Source organism: Apiospora hydei (genome assembly GCF_038363865.1).
Source record: "Apiospora hydei strain CBS 114990 chromosome Unknown utg000006l_segment0_segment0, whole genome shotgun sequence".
NCBI lineage: Eukaryota > Fungi > Ascomycota > Sordariomycetes > Amphisphaeriales > Apiosporaceae > Apiospora > Apiospora hydei.
In genome coordinates, this window is record NW_027117365.1 from 1,159,271 (window position 1) to 1,176,467 (window position 17,197).

The following is a 17,197-nucleotide window of genomic DNA, read 5'->3' on the forward strand; positions in this document are numbered from 1 at the left end:
GCAGCAGATAAAATCTGGGTGTAGCGGTAAGTTGAGTTGTAGGAGTTGAGTCACGATAAGTTGCAGGCAACAAGCCGAAGCCTGGATGTTGAGTTAGACCTTTTATGTAAGTAAGTGAGTAATTGATCAAAGTGTCTCAGCCCTTGAAAGCACTGGAGAAGCCTATTATTAGCGTGCTGCAGCTGACGCCACATCCGATGAGCTTGTGTGGGGACCCCCCTGCAGCTGTCTGGAACCTACCTGTTTGCTAGCTTCTGGCCTTATGAGATTGCCAGATATCAACAATTTCTTACTAGCGACGACAACAGTTACACTCGCTCCGTTCACCCATCGACCAACTGAAACCCTGTTCTTGAGATGGCATGGTAATACAATACTTCTTACCTCAATTTCCTTCCTACTAGCGAGCTGCTGTCGCAATGCTTGAGCTTCTCGGGTATCTTTTCCACGATGGCTACCCAGCCTGGTTACCAGACCCATGGTTGCTGCTCACGATCGTAGTGGTCGCACTGGTCATATACTTGACCAAAACGTATAGCAATGGCATGTCGAACCCAATCGATGGCAAGATGCACGGGAAAGTCGTCATGATTACCGGCGGAACATCCGGAATAGGCGCCGCGGTGACGAGAGGACTGGCCGAACGAGGCGCTCAGATTGTCCTTCTTACCCGCCTTCCGCCCTCTGACACATTCCTGGCCGACTACATCGGCGAGCTGCGCAAGAAGACCGGCAACGAGATGATCTACGCCGAGCAAGTCGACCTGACCGACCTCTACAGCGTCCGAAAATTCGCCACGAAATGGGTCGACAACGCACCGCCTCGCCGCCTGGACCAGATTATACTTTGCGCCGCGACACTGACGCCCCCGGTTGCAAGCGGAAGGAGTCGGAACAAGGCATTGAGGAGACATGGATGGTCAACTACGTCGCCAACTTCCACCTGCTGGGCATTCTCAGTCCTGCCCTGCGCGCGCAGCCCATCGACCGCGACGTCCGCGTCATCATACCTACTTGCGCCTCCTATATCTCGTCGCCCTTCCTCGGCGAGGAGCTCGATGAAAAGAAGTGGACACCGAGCAAAGCGTATGCGCGCAGCAAGCTGGCGCTTATGGTATTTGGGCAGTCCTACCAGAAGCATCTGGACGCCTACAAGCGCCCGGATGGTGTCCCCATGAATGCCCGAGTGACTTTCGTGGACCCTGGTCTCTCCCGGTCGCCGGGCTTCCTGCGATGGGTCACACGAGGAACCTTCTGGGGTCTCGCGCTTTTCATGGCCACGTACCCTCTGCACTGGTTGTTAATAAAGGATTCCGAGAGGGGCGCCCAAGCCATCCTCTACGCTGCCATGGAGCCCAGTCTTGGTCGTGGCTACGGCGGCAAGCTGATCAAGGAATGTATGGAAGTCGATTTCGCAAGGAAAGACGTCAAGGATGAGGCCGTTGCTAAGAAGCTATGGGAGTCGACCGACAAGCTGATTGAGAAGACTGAAGCGGAAATGGCGGCCGTGAGAGTCCTACAAAAGAAACAGAAAGAAATGGAGGAAGAGGAGAGGCAAAAGGCCGAGAAGGTCGAGGAGATCGAGGCTTTGGTCGGGTCGATCAAGAAGGGCCAAGAGGCCGCAAAGGCCAAGTCTAGAAGGAGAAACAAGAAGGCAACTTGAGCCTAGATACTTTCTCGCATTATTACGGTTCTGGAAGCATTTTAATGATATCCCCAAAGTTTCGCCTTCAGCCTTGGACGGAGCAGATCGTGTTAGAATTAGATGATAGAGACGGCTTAACTGCGACTATGGATTGCTAGGTCGGTCTATACAACCAACAGCTGGGGAAGCGTACTACCTATCAAGAGCCAGGTATTTGTCTCGAGAATACGGCGGTAAACCTGAGCCCGAGAGCCCGGGAGCATAAAGGACGGCCCCTGTGCGGGTGTTACCTAACATACCACGCCTACAAGAAGACGGCTGGTGCCGGAAAGGGGCTGGGAATTGCCTTGCAGAGGTCTAAGAAAGTCTAAGAGACACGTCTTTGCGGGGAAGTGGATTAATCAAGACAAATCCGGCAAGTACAGCAGCTGGTCATGACGGGCCAACGGGCTTGCTGGAGGTATCTGCAATCTCAAAAGTCAAAGCACATATTGCACTACCTCAGTCCAAACGTTTCCCTTTTTTGATTCCGTAAGCCTTTTCCTGAACTCTTGTTTCTTTTAGAACCTTTCTCGGGGACCGGTGCAAAAATGCAGCTCAGGCGTTCGGTGTCCCAAACGTTCGGCAGCGCCCACCCTGCCCTCCACACGGCGGTGCCGCCAACGGCGACACGTGAAGGTGACGAAAAGCGCCGCGAGATCTGGCGGGGTCTGGGGTTAGGCGTAAACGATCGCCGAAACAGCAGCAACAATAACAGCACCAATATCGGAGGGAGTGGATTGTCATTGCATACCTCTTCATCATCAACGACCCCCGCGGACCTTCAATTGCGACTCCAACAGCAACTACAACGACTCAAGCAACATACAGCGGCCCATAATAACCAGTCGTCAGTTAGAAACCAGGGAGAGCAACAGCGACTTGTAAAAACCGCGTATCAGATCCTCTTTAGAGACCAATTGCGGCTAACACTTTCCTATTATAGCAGTAACAGCTCTCGTGGGAGCACAAGTTCGCAGTCCTCATTTCATCAGCCTGTGAAAGGAGCGTCTGCCTGGTATCACTGTTCCGCATTTCGGAGTACGAAACAATAGCCGAGCCCTCTTTTATCAACCCGGCTTGGAGACAAATTGAGCAAAGCCGGTCTGCTCAGCTCATCGATTCCATGACAGCCCCGGAAACCCACCATCATCACCATCATTATCAGCAATAACAAGACTACGAACATCCTTTCCTACGGACCATCGTTTAATTTTAACGCTGAACATGGGCATGCAGTCGCTGCACTCTGCCACTTACACCTCATTCTCCATGCCTTCTTTAACCCCCTCCCAGCATCACCGTCTTTCGCAACTCAGAAGCAGCAGAGTGCCATGGCGCCGCCGATACCAGGACCATTACGCGACGTCTCTTCGGTACATCCCGTGTTTCTCTCGGGAAGATTACGGCGTGTGCCGTTCACCTTTGATGTCGCTTGCACAAATCCGGTAGCTTTAGGGTACGCTGTGCCCGAGGTACAGAGAATGGCAGGCGCTCGGCTGTGATTGAGGCACTTTGCGGTGATCCTGAGTTTGAGTACCTAGGCAAAGTAAAACAACAGGGTGACTCATAGGGAAGATGTATAATTTACTGGCTTGTTTATGACTCTGCTTGAACCCTGAAGACGCCAGGTATCCCAGTGCTGTCTGATAATATGGAGCTATTGTTTCTTGACTCAATTGCACGATGCCATGACGATATCTCGGTTCTGTTGTAACGATGGTTCGATTGCAGTGCTCAAGCTCAGAAGCAAAGGGGGAATAAGTATACTATGTACATCAAATAATACATGCGAAAACCTGACACTTGCCTTGCCCATCTAATTTGAAAACCACCCGATGCTATCTGGTAAGGACCGAGGTAAAATAATCCGTTGTTGTTGTTGTTGCTCCTGAAACGCATAACATTCCCAATCACGCAAAAGAAAAGTCCCTTAACTCGCAGCGTTCTTCACGGCAATGACGATAGCCGCGATGATCAACACAACGACCAATGTCAAGAGCGCCATCAGCTTGACATTCTTCCACCACATCTGCCTCTTCAGACCGCGGCTCCGCACCCGGAACTCGCGCGCACTGCCACCCAAGCGGTCCGTCTTGTCGACCAGGAGGTCGATCCGCTCGCCGCGCTCCAGCAGGCCCTCAATGTTCTTGGTCATGATGCCGCGGACGTCGTCGATCTCGCGCTGGACGTTGGTGATGGCGTCCTCGCGGCCGCCCGAGGTGGTGCCGAAGTCGACCATGAGCTTGCGGAGCTCGCCGTTGAAGGAGCCGGCGCCGTAGTTGGGCATGTCGGCGAAGTCGGTGTCGGCGCCGTCGAACTCCTCGAAGAAGCGCTTGCGGATCTCGAACAGGTAGCCGAAGGGCACGCGGCGGCCGAGCGACGAGTCAGCGATGACGAGGAAGGTCAGGCCGCCCGCCGAGGGGTTACCGGCGTGCTCCGAGGGCGCCTCGGACATGTAGTGGATGTGGTTGTTGCCATGGGTGTAGGTCAGCTTCTGCGGCGTGTCGTGGGTGATTTTCGGCAGGATCAGCGAGGCCAGCGATGACGTCTGGGAGGAGGCTGACGTGGTGCATTCTGAGAGGATGGTCGAGGTATGTGCGATGCAGGAACTTTACCAAGTGTGCGACATTAGTTGCGAGTCTTCTACGGATTGCAGTGGGGATGGGATGCTTGTGATCGCACGTACTAGAGTAGAGGCGTCTTTGGGGTCGATGAGGAAGCCATCGTGACAATGTTGTGGCTCAAGACCTTTTGGTTTCAAAGTTGGGCCAGTTGGATTGATGATGTCTTAGGATATGGTATCCAAAGGGTGGTCAAAGGCGAACAGTGTACTGGCAGGAATGGGATAGGGAGGCAGAGGCCGTTGTTGTCTATTCCTTAAATGTATCGAGAATCCGGGGTAAGGTAAGGGTGTGGGAATTGGATCGTCTGGTGGATTGTTCAATGGGAGCCCGCATAACATCAATGATGGGGACGACGGGTTCTGCGACGGAGGGCTGGCCATGCTGACCACGGGCGAGACGGCGAGTCGCACCTGCAGCATGACGACGTGCGCACTGGCCTTCTAACAGTGGTGTTACGGGCAGTACGACAGCGATGTTTACTGTGCCTAGCCTTAGGTACTGCATGCTCTAACGGGCGCTAGACATCCATTGCAGGCGATCCATGATCCATCCATCCCTGTCCCTTGCCCGACTTGCCTTGTGTTGCCGTATCGATAACAAAAAATCTTAGCGAGAATTGCCCTCGCAAGCGCCTGGCAGGGTCGCGAATCGCAAAAGTCAATGAACGCGATAAGTGGCATAAGTGGGACTTTCTAGACAACTCCTCCGATTCTTTGGACAACGCCCGCTCCGAAGAATCGCTCCAAGTGTCTTAATATGGTTTCTTACATGCCAATTCTCTGTCATGCTCTCAATACGCAGAGTTGGTCTGGCTAGGTCAAGCTGTATCCTCCGAGCCACCTACAGCCATGGCTTCTCGACGTCCATCCCACGATCGAGGGACACCCCGCCCTCGGCGCATATCAACATAATCAAGTATTCCAGCGATAGGGGAGGCTCTATACGGGATACGATCAAGAGCCAGCCGAGTGGCACATCCAGCAACAGTCTTCGGACGCATGCCATCTTCCGAAGGCTAGCAACCAGCAAGTACGATGAGCTCATGCAGCGGGACTTTGGTTGGAAAGACAAGAAAGATGAATTTGCCGCCCTAGGAATCACCACCGAATCCGAGCTCCAGAAGAACGTCGACTCCTTCCGGAATCTGATTCACAAGGCTTGCGACCTGGCGAGTCGGAGAAATGCCATTAGCAAGACGACCAACCCTCTCTTCTACGCCCTCCGCCATGCTTTCATCGAGGGGGATGTTCCCCAGCTCACCAAAGAGCTGCGGTACTCCTTCCAAAACTTCTTGATGCGCTCGCGCTTTTCCAGGAGCATCGCGGCCACGCACAGAAAGATCGCCGACTTCCGTTTCCCATACGAATGGTTCCCTGCCACGAGGGCTATGAAGAGGACAATACATCTACATGTCGGGCCCACAAACTCCGGGAAAACATACCATGCTCTGAAATCTCTAGAGAACGCAAAGACGGGCATATACGCCGGGCCCTTGCGACTGCTAGCCCACGAAGTCTACTCACGTTTCACCGCCAAAGGCAAGCCCTGTGCGTTGATCACAGGAGAGGAGCAGCGCATACCCGAAAATGAGGATAACTACTTCCGTAGTTGCACGGTGGAGATGACGCCCCTAAATCATAGAGTCGATGTCGCCGTCATCGATGAGATTCAAATGATTGGCGACAACGAGAGAGGCTGGGCCTGGACCCAGGCTTTCCTTGGCGTACAGGCGACCGAAGTCCATCTCTGCGGCGAGGAACGTGCCGTCGAATTAATCAAATCCCTGTGTGACACCATAGGTGATGATTGCGTCGTCCATCGCTACAAACGTTTGAGCCCTCTGCAAACGATGAGCGAAAGTCTCAATAACAACCTTAAGAATTTGCAAAAAGGGGATGCCATTGTCTCTTTTTCCCGTGTTGGTCTCCACGCCCTCAAGCAGGCTGTTGAAAAAGGCGACAAACCGCCGTTGCGCTATAGTATACGGTTCCTTGCCTCCAGAGACACGCGCACAGCAAGCTGCTTTATTCAACGATCCCGACAATGACTACGACTTTCTCGTGGCGAGCGACGCCATCGGAATGGGCTTGAACCTGGAGATCAAGCGTGTGATCTTTGAGCAAACGCATAAGCGTGACAAAAACGGATACCGTGCAATGAGCACATCTGAAATCAAGCAGATCGGTGGCCGGGCAGGGCGGTTCAGAACCGCTTCGCAAGCGATGAAGACCGATAACAAAGACGGCTCTGTTGTCGAGCCTGCAGTGCCACCAAAGCCCAGCAACGGTTCAATGGGCCTTGTAACAAGCTTGGACGCCGCCGATTTGAGTCTTGTTCAAGAATCTTTCAACAGGGAACCTGAGCCACTCGAGACTGCCGGAATACAGATACCACCGTCTGTCCTTGAACGTTTCTCATCTTACTTCCCCCGACCACCGCTTTCAGCTACATCCTCCTGCGCCTTCGTGATATCGCAGGGGTATCACATCGTTTCCATATGTGCGGCTTAGGGGAAATGGTTGAAATTGCTGATCTGATCCAGCCCTACCCCATGTCGGTCTATGATCGCTGTGTTTTCCTCAATGCCCCCGTCGCCCTGAGGGAAAGGTCTGGCCCAGAGGTTTTGCAGGCCATGGCAAGATGTGTCTCTAATATGGCAGGGGGCATGTGCTGGACATCCCCGAGCTTGACCTAGAGCTTCTAGATCTCCAAAAGAAACGTATTCGGATGGACCGGCCGCATACCTCAGCCGCCTGGAGTCACTTCATAAGGCTATCACGCTTTACCTTTGGTTGAGCTATCGATACTCGGGTGTCTTCCGCAGCCAAAATCTCGCCTTTCATATCAAGGCAATGGTAGAAGAGAGGATCGATAGCCAGCTGGCGGAAGTTGTCTATACACAAGAGTCGCGCCGCGCGATAAGATCGAAGGTTCGCCAGCGTCTCGCGACTCGCGACCGCAAGATGAACCAAATTCTTGGGGACGCTGGGAAAGAAAAGATTCAGCACGAGACCGTAGGCGACTGGGACGAAGAAGGCCATCAGGAACCTCTCTTTGAAGATCCTGCAGAAATAGAGACCATCAAGGGCCTACGAAAGTCTACATGACAAGAGTTGATACAGTGTCCCTAAGACACGGTTAAGGAAAGCCATGTAAGATAAACATACATTGCATATACGGTGTTCATGACATTTATCAGCGGCAATGTAGCATACTCAGCTTTATAGATGTACTTTTACAGTGTCCAATCTCTCCTTAGCTAGTACCTAATACAAATAGGCAAAAGTTCCTCGGGAAGTCTTCGTTCTAGCGTCATATTCGATACTAATCAGCTGGGGAAAGCACCACCGTTTGGTGGCGTGCTCTTGCCTTTGATGTCGATCCTGATCCCTCGACTGTGCAATTGTCACGGCTCGACCTTTCCTCCTCAACACAACGACGCTTAGTATTCATGGCCCTTACAGCAATGCATCAAACGGATGGATCCATGATCTTACTCAACTCCAACGATTTGCTTCCACTCCATTCACCTTTGAGCATACACCATTACGTTGCATACTTCCTTACCTCCTACGGGTCCTCCTACATACCATGATCGGCTGCTTTTTGCCGTTTTGAATGGCAAATGGCGCCTTGGTTTCACTTGCTGCCAAACACTTGCACATCCTGCCTGCATATTGTACGAAACCCTACATCATCCAATGCCTATGACTTCAATGCTGCCTTTGTTCCCGGCCGATCAGAGAAATCTAAATACAAGGCACACATAACGCAACCTTCCACTACACATCACCTGCGACCCAGCTGCCTCGTACCGGACCGGCCTGACGACCATGGGATCACCAGATCGTATCAGTCCGAAGTCATGCCCGTTTCCGAGTGACGAAGAGCTGACAGGCCGATAGCGGCGGTCCCTCAGGCGAAGCATCTCCGCTATGGACGGGCCAATGAGCAGACTGCCTTCCTCCGTCACCTCGATCACAAATCCCGCCACGAGTTCTCCCACTCCCGGTTTCGTACGGCCATTTCCTACAACATTGAGCTTGAGGGATCTGCATCTCTCGACATCGTTCGGTTCGCCATTACGCACTCCACCAACCCCTTCTTTCGGAGTCGACCCGCCCCGACCGCCCAAGGAAGGGTACGAATGGGTATGGTTTCCTGTGGTGGCTACTGGGCAGAACGTGAGCGTGTGGAGACAACTCGTCACAGCAGCCACAGCACCAGGCACTTCAAATGGAGGAAGAAGTCGGGCAGAAACAGCTCGAGCCGGGAAACTGGAGAGACTGATTCCACATTCCACAGCAGTCCCAAAGTCCTGGAAACTGCGATTGAAAGTGCAAGCAAGGCCCCTCTCGCAAGTCCCTGGCTGTCCGAGGAGGCCCATGTTGCATCTCTGCAGCGGCCAGAACTTGGAAGTCGCGAACAAAACGATCCTAGCCCAAAGTCGTTTCCTTGGGCAAAGCCTACCGCGTTAACAAGCGATTGTTCATCAGCAGCCCACTCGCTCACCCGTTGACTCCCGTCTCGGACATTGAGAGCCCTCAACAAGCGCCGAATGGCAGTGGCAGTGGAAGTGAGGCTATAACCGCGAGACCTACACCGCCCAGTATCGGGACCAGGTCTCCTCTTAGATCTCCCCCTACGGTCTCCCCTCAGGATCTTCAAATCGTCCCAAGTAAAGCCAAGGAAATCTTGGATGGGATTTCTTCCCAGGCCGGGTCAGGTACGAGGTTTTACGACACGTCTCTGTAACCTTCTTCGTTCTAAAACCTCATTTGCTGACACTCTGCTACAGAAGTCGGTGAGCAAAAAGGAGTCGAAGAACAATGATGAGTATACTCAGACCACCCTTGAGGGCGCCAAACAGCGCTTAGCACATCCTGGGACTCATACCAGCCCCCTTTCCCGCATCTCCACGCTACTTCGCGAGGAGAATAACAAGAGCCCTAACAGTAGGGCGCGGCAGCGGAAGCTCTTCGGAAAGAGTCCTTGGCATCGCAAAGCCTCGGTTGGGTCCGATGCAAGTGCTACTAGCTCTATTCTAGAACTAGTGAGGGGTCACACACCACAAAGCACTCCCGTCTCAGAAACAGCACCATGTGTTGAAAGCGCGAAGGAGTATTGCGAGGAATTCCCTGGTGGCGTGAGCAGCCCCTGATGTTCCAACCTTGGTGAGTATCTAATTAAGGCGAGAACGTATAGGAAGCGACACGGGTTGATACGCCTCATCTCCGCGAAAGCACCGACGAGCGCCCAGGCCGGTCCTTCTTCTTCGACATCGGCCAGCATCCATCTCCAGAAAAGCATCCGAGCTCGCCTCTGCGCCACCAGCAAGAGCCCCCTGCTCCACGAAAGCCATCGACTCACAATGCTATTGAGCCTCGCAAGCAGAAGGGGTGGGAAGACTCATCACCATGGAGAATCCAGAAAGTCTTCCAAGGAGTGGTGGGAGGTCCCCATCTCGGTGCCTCGCTGGGAGGACATGCGAGCCGACCAGACCTTCGAATTCGACTTGCCCGAGCACTTGCCGAACAGCCCCATGTGCCCCGCGAACAAGAAGCACAAGTCGGATGGAACAGGAGTTTGCGTTTACCACGGGCGTAGAAAAAAGAGCACACCCCTTGCTTGGGGTGAAATGGTAGTCGGCCAGGAGACAGACCAAGCTTAGGGAAGCGAGAAACATGGATAGGGAGTCTGAAGGTTAAGAAGTACTTGGAGTTTAGAAGTATATGTCTACTGAATATGACTTTTAACGAGAAACATCCGTGTTGCGAGTCATGAGAAAGCGTGGCGTTGAACAGCAAGTCCTGCCTACCCAAGGTAAGGAGGGCAGGTCTCCAGCTTCTTCATGTGTGGTGAAGATGATAAGCACTTGGCTGTGACGAATTGCTTACATAATAGTCCATGATTACCCCGGGGGTACGAATGACCTGCCGTAGTCTCATGGAGTCTCATGTCGGCCCCGCCACTAGCGCTCATCATAGCACGAGCCCTACGCACCACGGGTCATTGGATTGGTCAAGTTCCAGGCAACGCAATCCAGAGGTCTCCAACGCTTCGACTCATCTCATGTTCATTCCCCAATCGCATACATACCAAACTCCATCGCCGCACTATTGGTGATCGCAAACTCGCTTTCTTTACGCACTTCGTTGGAGAAATTACCAGAGAAACATCTACCGCCATGTGTTCATCTGATTGCTTTCTCGCCGTCCTGGCCATTCTCTTCCCACCACTCGCAGGTACGTCATCTTGCCCCCCCACCATCGCGGCATTCGGCTGCCTGGGGATCGGGGGTGGCTCTACATCGTCGCCCAAGCAGAGCGCAACGACAATCACGAATCTTTTTTTGCTGACCGTTTGCTGACCGTTTCCCAGTCTGGGTGAAGTGCGGGCTCTGCTCTGCTGACTCTCTCATCAACATCCTGCTTTGCATGCTCGGTTTCGTACGTCCACACGACTACTCTCTTCCGATTGCTCTTTGCAGGCGACATCACTAACTCTTGTCCTGAACAGATCCCTGGTCTGCTACACGCCTGGTACATCATCGCCAAGTTCCCCGAAGAGTCGTACGACTATCAGCGCGTGTCCCAGGACGCCGAGGGCGGCCGCGTGACCTACGTCTTCGTCCAGGGCAACGGCGGGCCCCAGCAGCAGCAGCAGCAGCAGCAGCGCCGACAACCGCAGAGCGTCCAGCCCAAGCCCCAGGACCAGGGCGTGATGAACTACGGCGCGACGAATCAGAGCGGCGGCGCTGCGCACGGGGGCTCCTCGTCCGTGGCGGCTGGCAGCAGCTCGGCTGGAAACAATGCGCCGCCTACGTATGCGGAAGCCGTCAAGGGGGACAACAAGATCCAGACCCAGGACTAAGGAGAGCTGGTCCCCGCCCCTGCAAATGGAGGAGGTGCGGTTATAATGCGAGTATCACCCTGTCGTTGGCCATTAGAAGTGTCTTAAGGAAGTAATGCGCCCGATCGGAAGACTTGGAGTTTATTACAAGAGTTGGGGCTGTGTTCTCATGTGTCGTGGTTGTATCGTTGTATGAATTGCGGAAACGAGTCATACTGTTTTATTCGTTACATGGGAAGGTCCTGGTTGCGACTTTGTCCCCTTCTAAAGCGCGTCTGTATTGCTTTCGTTATAAATCCAGCTCCCTGGCAACTCCTCTGTTACTTATAGATCAATGGATAGTACATAAAACATTACCCCAAATGTCACAAAGGAGATCATCTACATTACATTACTTGTGGCACTCTACAGGCCCCCAACCGCTTTGGAGCTGAGCCCCTATACACAAAAGAGTATCCCTCGGGTTCCAATCATTTTCTCCACTATATCGATTTTGCCATGATGTTGGCTGCCTCCGAGTTCAGGGGTGGCATATTCCTCCCTTCCTTTGGTAGACTTACCGAGTGGTTTACTTCAAGGGGGAAGCCGCATATCTCTGCCCTCATTCCATGTCCATGGTGCCTGTGTCCGGGAGTTGGACCTGTAATTCGGTCACTGGCGCTCAGTACGACAAGGTGATGCCCGGAGATTTGATGGTTTTGATGTCAGTGAACAGGTCCATGGATAGATTGCATGAGAGTGAGGGGTTAAACGTTAAACAATATCGAGAGTGTATTGAGGTATTTGGTTTAACTATGGATCTCGTCGGGAAACGAGGACCTGGTGTACTGGGTGGTTTGATCTTGTTAGGCCAACTATATGAGCGGGCTGGTGAAGTTGACGAAGCACGAAGAGTAAGAGAAGACCGCAACGCAAGTTTGGAGGCCATGTGGAACAAGAAGCGAAGGTTCGGATACTAACGCTCCAGGTTTCCTCCCTTTCTCATCTCCGTCAGCCTCTCGATTTTGCTATCTGTAAATGGGCATTCCGAACGTGATCCGTAAGCCCCTTGATGCCTGGGTGATCTTATATTGCGTACAAAGCAACACTGAGGCTGAATATCATCTTTTACATGTACGCCCCATGGGTGACTTTTTGATGGTGCCGATGCCCTTCAGCAGGAACAGGCCACGGGACCTACGCCTCTCGTGCCCCATATCATAAATTGTTGTCGACATCTTACTTTGGCAACCACGCATTTCTGCACTCCCGTCGTATCCTTGTCCGATTCTCACCTGCGGACATCGGGACCGCCCAGTACGTGACTAGTCCGACGCACCTAAAGGAACGTGTATGAAATACATTTCACTATTTGCAAGTTTACTTGGCCAATCGGGTCTCCTGGAAGAGTGCGCGTTACGTGCTTCACCCGCGCGGACATATCGGCGCTAGTTTGACTTGAAAATGTCGGTTTTGAAGACAGCCACAGGCTGATTCCATTGGGCCTCTTCACGGGTCGAGAATTCGTCCCAAAATCCGACCACTGACTAAACTGTACTATTCAATGTTGAAATGTTGTCTCACTAGATGCCTAAACCGCAGATTCTACAATTTGTTCTGGAGGTTGGGTAACAAAGTTGGCAACCTATCGGCCACGACTAAAGGTCAGGTGGGGGACGTGTATGTGACTGTGGCTGATGGAAACTGCGAGATCTAATGCTAGATTGATATATCGACTGATTCCCATGCTGTGTGGTCACAGATTCCGGCGATAGATCGATCAGCAAGTGGGATAGCTGGCTGGCAATGGAATAATGGAATGCAAACTAGACCCACAAACACGAGTTACGTAATCTGGAGCCATCGGGTAGCTAGTGGCATAACTGGTCGTAATGGGATAATTAGCGGCCATGCTGCATGGCCCATCCCATGGGATAATCGGCGACGGGTTTGCGCTTCGCGAATTGAAATCCACCAGACAAGAGGTAATAATAACCTTCGGGGATGTGTGTAGTAAACATTTTGTATCCTTGGGAAGCTCGAATTTTATGTTTACCCTACCGGAGTAACCTTATGAGTCACGTCGGTGGGAAATCTAGGTATATAAGCAAAGGACGGTAGGTGCATTTTAGAGCAAAAGTCGGCTGCTTCCTACTTATTTTTCCCTCCACACCTGACCTGACCTGCACAACCACCTCGCCCGAAGACAGCCATGGATGATTTCGAGGAGCTCGAGCTTTTGGGATTGGTGTCCAAAGTCACCTCCGAATTGAAGAACTATCTGGGGATAAGCGAAACGACGCTGTCAGAATTCATCATCGCACAGCGGCTGGAGAGCAAAGACCGCCATGACTTCCAGAAGAAGCTGGCCGGCATGGGAGGCGCCAAATGGCCCAACAGCTTGTTTGACAGTATCGACCGACTAGTGTGTACGATGCACCCGAAGATGAAGAAGAGCGCCACCAACGGCTCAGAGGACCACCACCGAACGCTCGAGGAGAAGAAGTCGCTGTTTTCCGGGCTCGCGATACCCGACAAGCCAGTCCCCAACGACGAAGCCGATGCCATCGACGATACTCTCGCCCTACTAGAAGACCTCGCACCGAAGCCAAAGACGCGCGCCCCGGAGCGGGAGAGGGAGAGGTCCTCGAGGAAGCGTACGAGGAGCCCTGATGACCGTGACAGGCGGCGACGACGGTCGCGGGATCGACGAGACAACAAAAGCAGGAGGCATGACTACGATGACGACGGTTTCAAGCGGCCACCTGTACCCGAGGTGGACAATGAGCCCATCCTGCACAAGGTCTACGAAGGCCACGTCACTGGGCTGAAAGAGTTTGGCGCCTTCGTCAACTTGCACGGTGTCCGAGGGAAGGTGGATGGTCTGGTTCACGTATCACAGCTGGTTGAAGGCCAAAAGGTGAACCACCCGGAAGACCTGCTTACCAAGGGCCAGGACGTAAAGGTTAAGGTCACCAAGATCGAGGGCAACCGCATAGGCCTCTCCATGAAGGAAGTGGATCAAGTGTCGGGCCAGGATCTCGTACCGCAATCTCGGATCCGATCAGGTGCGAACTTTGAAGCGGTCGGCGCTGGATCCGGTGCAAACTCGATGGCTCTCGGAGGAGGTAGAAATGGCGGCGGCTTTGCAGACACAAATGCCGATGCTCTGGCAGAATATGCGTCTCAGCCGCGTCGCCAAAAGAAGCGAATGACATCGCCTGAAAGGTGGGAGATACGGCAACTGATCGCATCGGGCGTGGCCAAAGCCTCAGATTACCCTGACCTGGAAGAGGATTACCATGCCACGCTGAGAGGCGAAGGCGACATGGAGCTGGAGCAGGATATTGATATTGAGGTCCGTGACGAAGAACCGCCTTTCCTCGTTGGCCAAACGAAACAGTCGCTAGAACTCTCCCCGATTCGCGTGGTCAAGGCTCCAGACGGATCGCTGAACCGTGCTGCTATGTCGGGCACAAATCTGGCCAAGGAAAGGAAAGAGCTTCGAAGGAATGAGGCCGAAGCAGCGGAAGCAGATTCCAAGAATGTCGATTTGTCAACGCAATGGAACGACCCGATGGCAAACCCAGACCAGAGGAAGTTCGCCAGCGATGAGAAATGCATCCAAGATGATTGCGCCAAAGACGGAAGCCGAACCGGAATGGAAGCGAGTGGCCAAGAGCGAACCTCTCGGGAAACGGACAAATATGACCATCAAACAGCAGAGGGAATCTCTCCCAGTCTATGCGTTCCGAAGCCAGCTTATCAAGGCCGTCCACGAGAACCAGTTCCTTATCGTCGTCGGCGAGACTGGCTCGGGAAAGACTACGCAACTTACCCAATACCTGGCAGAGGCTGGCTTTGCCAACAATGGCATGATTGGCTGTACACAACCCAGACGTGTGGCTGCCATGTCTGTTGCAAAGCGTGTCGCTGAAGAAGTCGGATGCCAACTTGGTGATGAAGTTGGTTATACGATTCGTTTCGAAGACGTTACCGGCCCTTCCACCAGGATTAAGTATATGACGGACGGTATGCTTCAAAGAGAGATCTTGGTCGATCCCGATCTGAAGCGTTACTCGGTTATCATGCTCGACGAGGCCCACGAAAGAACCATCGCCACTGATGTCCTCTTCGGGCTGCTAAAGAAAACCATCAAAAACAGACCAGATCTCAAGGTTATTGCTACCTCGGCAACGCTGGATGCCGATCGCTTCTCTTCCTACTTCTTCGAATGTCCTATCTTCACGATTCCAGGACGTACGTTCCCCGTGGAAATTCTGTATTCGAAAGAGCCCGGAGTCGGACTACCTTGACTCTGCTCTCGTCACGGTTATGCAGATCCACTTGACGGAGCCCCCGGAGATATTCTGGTGTTCTTGACGGGCCAGGAAGAGATTGACACTGCTTGTGAAATTCTACACGAGCGTATGAAAGCACTCCCGAATGTGCCGCACTTGCACATTCTGCCCGTGTACTCGGCCTTGCCTAACGAGCAGCAAAGTCGGATTTTCGATCCAGCTCCTCCCGGAGAACGTAAGGTCGTCATTGCCACGAACATTGCCGAAACCTCTATCACAATCGATCACATCTATTATGTCATTGATCCTGGCTTCGTCAAGCAGAACGCTTATGACCCCAAGCTCGGCATGGATGCGCTCATCGTTACCCCCATTTCCCAAGCCCAAGCCAACCAGAGAGCTGGTCGTGCTGGGCGCACTGGACCCGGTAAATGTTTCCGTCTCTATACTGAGCAGGCATTCTCGACGGAGATGTCTCCAGTTACCATACCGGAAATCCAACGACAGAATCTGTCATCTACGATTCTCATGTTAAAGGCCATGGGTATCAACGACCTTCTCAACTTCGACTTTATGGACCCTCCACCCACCAACACGATGTTGACAGCCCTGGAAGAGTTGTACGCCTTAGGCTGTCTAGATAACGAGGGGCTGCTCACCAGGCTGGGAAGAAGGATGGCCGATCTGCCTATGGAGCCATCGCTTGCCAAGGTTTTGGTTGCTTCGGTCGACCTCGGCTGCACCGAAGAAGTGCTCAGCATCATTGCCATGCTCAGCATCCCATCCATCTTCTACCGGCCCAAGGAAAAGCAGCAAGTGGCAGACCAAAAGAAGGCCAAGTTCCACGACCCCTCGGGCGACCATCTGACGCTGCTCAACGTGTACAACGGCTGGAAGCGGGAGGGTTTCTCCAACCCCTGGTGCTACGATAACTTCATCCAGGCCCGCTCCATGACGCGCGCTAAGAAGGTCCGGGACCAGATTGTAGACATCATGAAGCGCCATAGGCACGCCATCGTGAGCTGCGGCCGCGACACCTCCAAGGTGCGCCGCGCCTTCTGCGCCGGCTTCTTCCGCAACTCGGCGCGCAAGGACCCCCAGGAAGGCTACAAGACGCTCATCGAGGGCACGCCCGTCTACCTGCACCCGAGCTCGGCCCTCTTCGGCAAGCAGGCCGAGTGGGTCATCTATCACACGTTGGTCCTTACCACCAAGGAGTACATGCAGACGACCACGACCATTGAGTCCAAGTGGCTCGTCGACGCCGCGCCGACCTTCTTCAAGGTCGCGCCTACCGACCGCCTGAGCAAGCGGAAGCAGGCGGAACGTATCCAGCCCCTTTACAACAAGTATGCTGCCGAAGACGACTGGAGACTCAGCGCCCAGAGACGCGGTGGCCGATCCGGTGGTGGCGGCACTTGGGGTTAGTCTGGTGGTATTAGTATCCCCTTAATGGCGAGAACGCTGCTTTTGGCATTACTTTCCATGAATGACCAACTGGTTCCCGATCTGTTCGATTAGGCATTGCATCCATTCCAGGGCAGCTTAGGTATTATTCGAATAAATACCTAGCCATTATATTTAATAAAATAAACATTATGCCAGTGGTATAAACAATTATTAATCCATACAGTACGGCATCAAACGGTGGAAGCAGCGCTGTCGCCATTAAGGGGTGGAACGACAGCAAGATATTCTTAGTAATGGGATAGTGGACAATATCTAGGGGATTAGTAAATGGTACCACGGAGCAA

General features: G+C 53.1%; 5 protein-coding genes across 5 annotated transcripts; 4 read left to right on the forward strand and 1 right to left on the reverse strand.

The window, feature by feature from the left end:
* Positions 1-419: 419 nt before the first annotated feature.
* Positions 420-1,663, forward strand: PG997_007581 (uncharacterized protein; the record flags this gene model as incomplete). Its single annotated transcript, XM_066811896.1, has 2 exons — positions 420-919; positions 961-1,663. 2 exons carry the CDS (start codon positions 420-422, stop codon positions 1,661-1,663), a joined length of 1,203 nt encoding a protein of 400 aa, XP_066667238.1.
* Positions 1,664-3,617: 1,954 nt separating this feature from the next.
* PG997_007582 (synaptobrevin) lies at positions 3,618-4,411 on the reverse strand (the record flags this gene model as incomplete). Its single annotated transcript, XM_066811897.1, has 2 exons — positions 3,618-4,296; positions 4,374-4,411. 2 exons carry the CDS (start codon positions 4,409-4,411, stop codon positions 3,618-3,620), a joined length of 717 nt encoding a protein of 238 aa, XP_066667239.1.
* Positions 4,412-5,095: 684 nt separating this feature from the next.
* On the forward strand, positions 5,096-7,418 carry PG997_007583 (ATP-dependent RNA helicase suv3- mitochondrial; the record flags this gene model as incomplete). The annotated part of the gene is made up of 3 exons (XM_066811898.1): positions 5,096-6,110; positions 6,292-6,790; positions 7,016-7,418. 3 exons carry the CDS (start codon positions 5,096-5,098, stop codon positions 7,416-7,418), a joined length of 1,917 nt encoding a protein of 638 aa, XP_066667240.1.
* A 3,080-nt stretch (positions 7,419-10,498) lies between these two features.
* Positions 10,499-11,184, forward strand: PG997_007584 (Plasma membrane proteolipid; the record flags this gene model as incomplete). Its single annotated transcript, XM_066811899.1, has 3 exons — positions 10,499-10,556; positions 10,693-10,760; positions 10,831-11,184. 3 exons carry the CDS (start codon positions 10,499-10,501, stop codon positions 11,182-11,184), a joined length of 480 nt encoding a protein of 159 aa, XP_066667241.1.
* A 2,170-nt stretch (positions 11,185-13,354) lies between these two features.
* PG997_007585 (uncharacterized protein) lies at positions 13,355-16,871 on the forward strand (the record flags this gene model as incomplete). The annotated part of the gene is made up of 3 exons (XM_066811900.1): positions 13,355-14,689; positions 14,772-15,402; positions 15,484-16,871. 3 exons carry the CDS (start codon positions 13,355-13,357, stop codon positions 16,869-16,871), a joined length of 3,354 nt encoding a protein of 1,117 aa, XP_066667242.1.
* Positions 16,872-17,197: the final 326 nt, after the last annotated feature.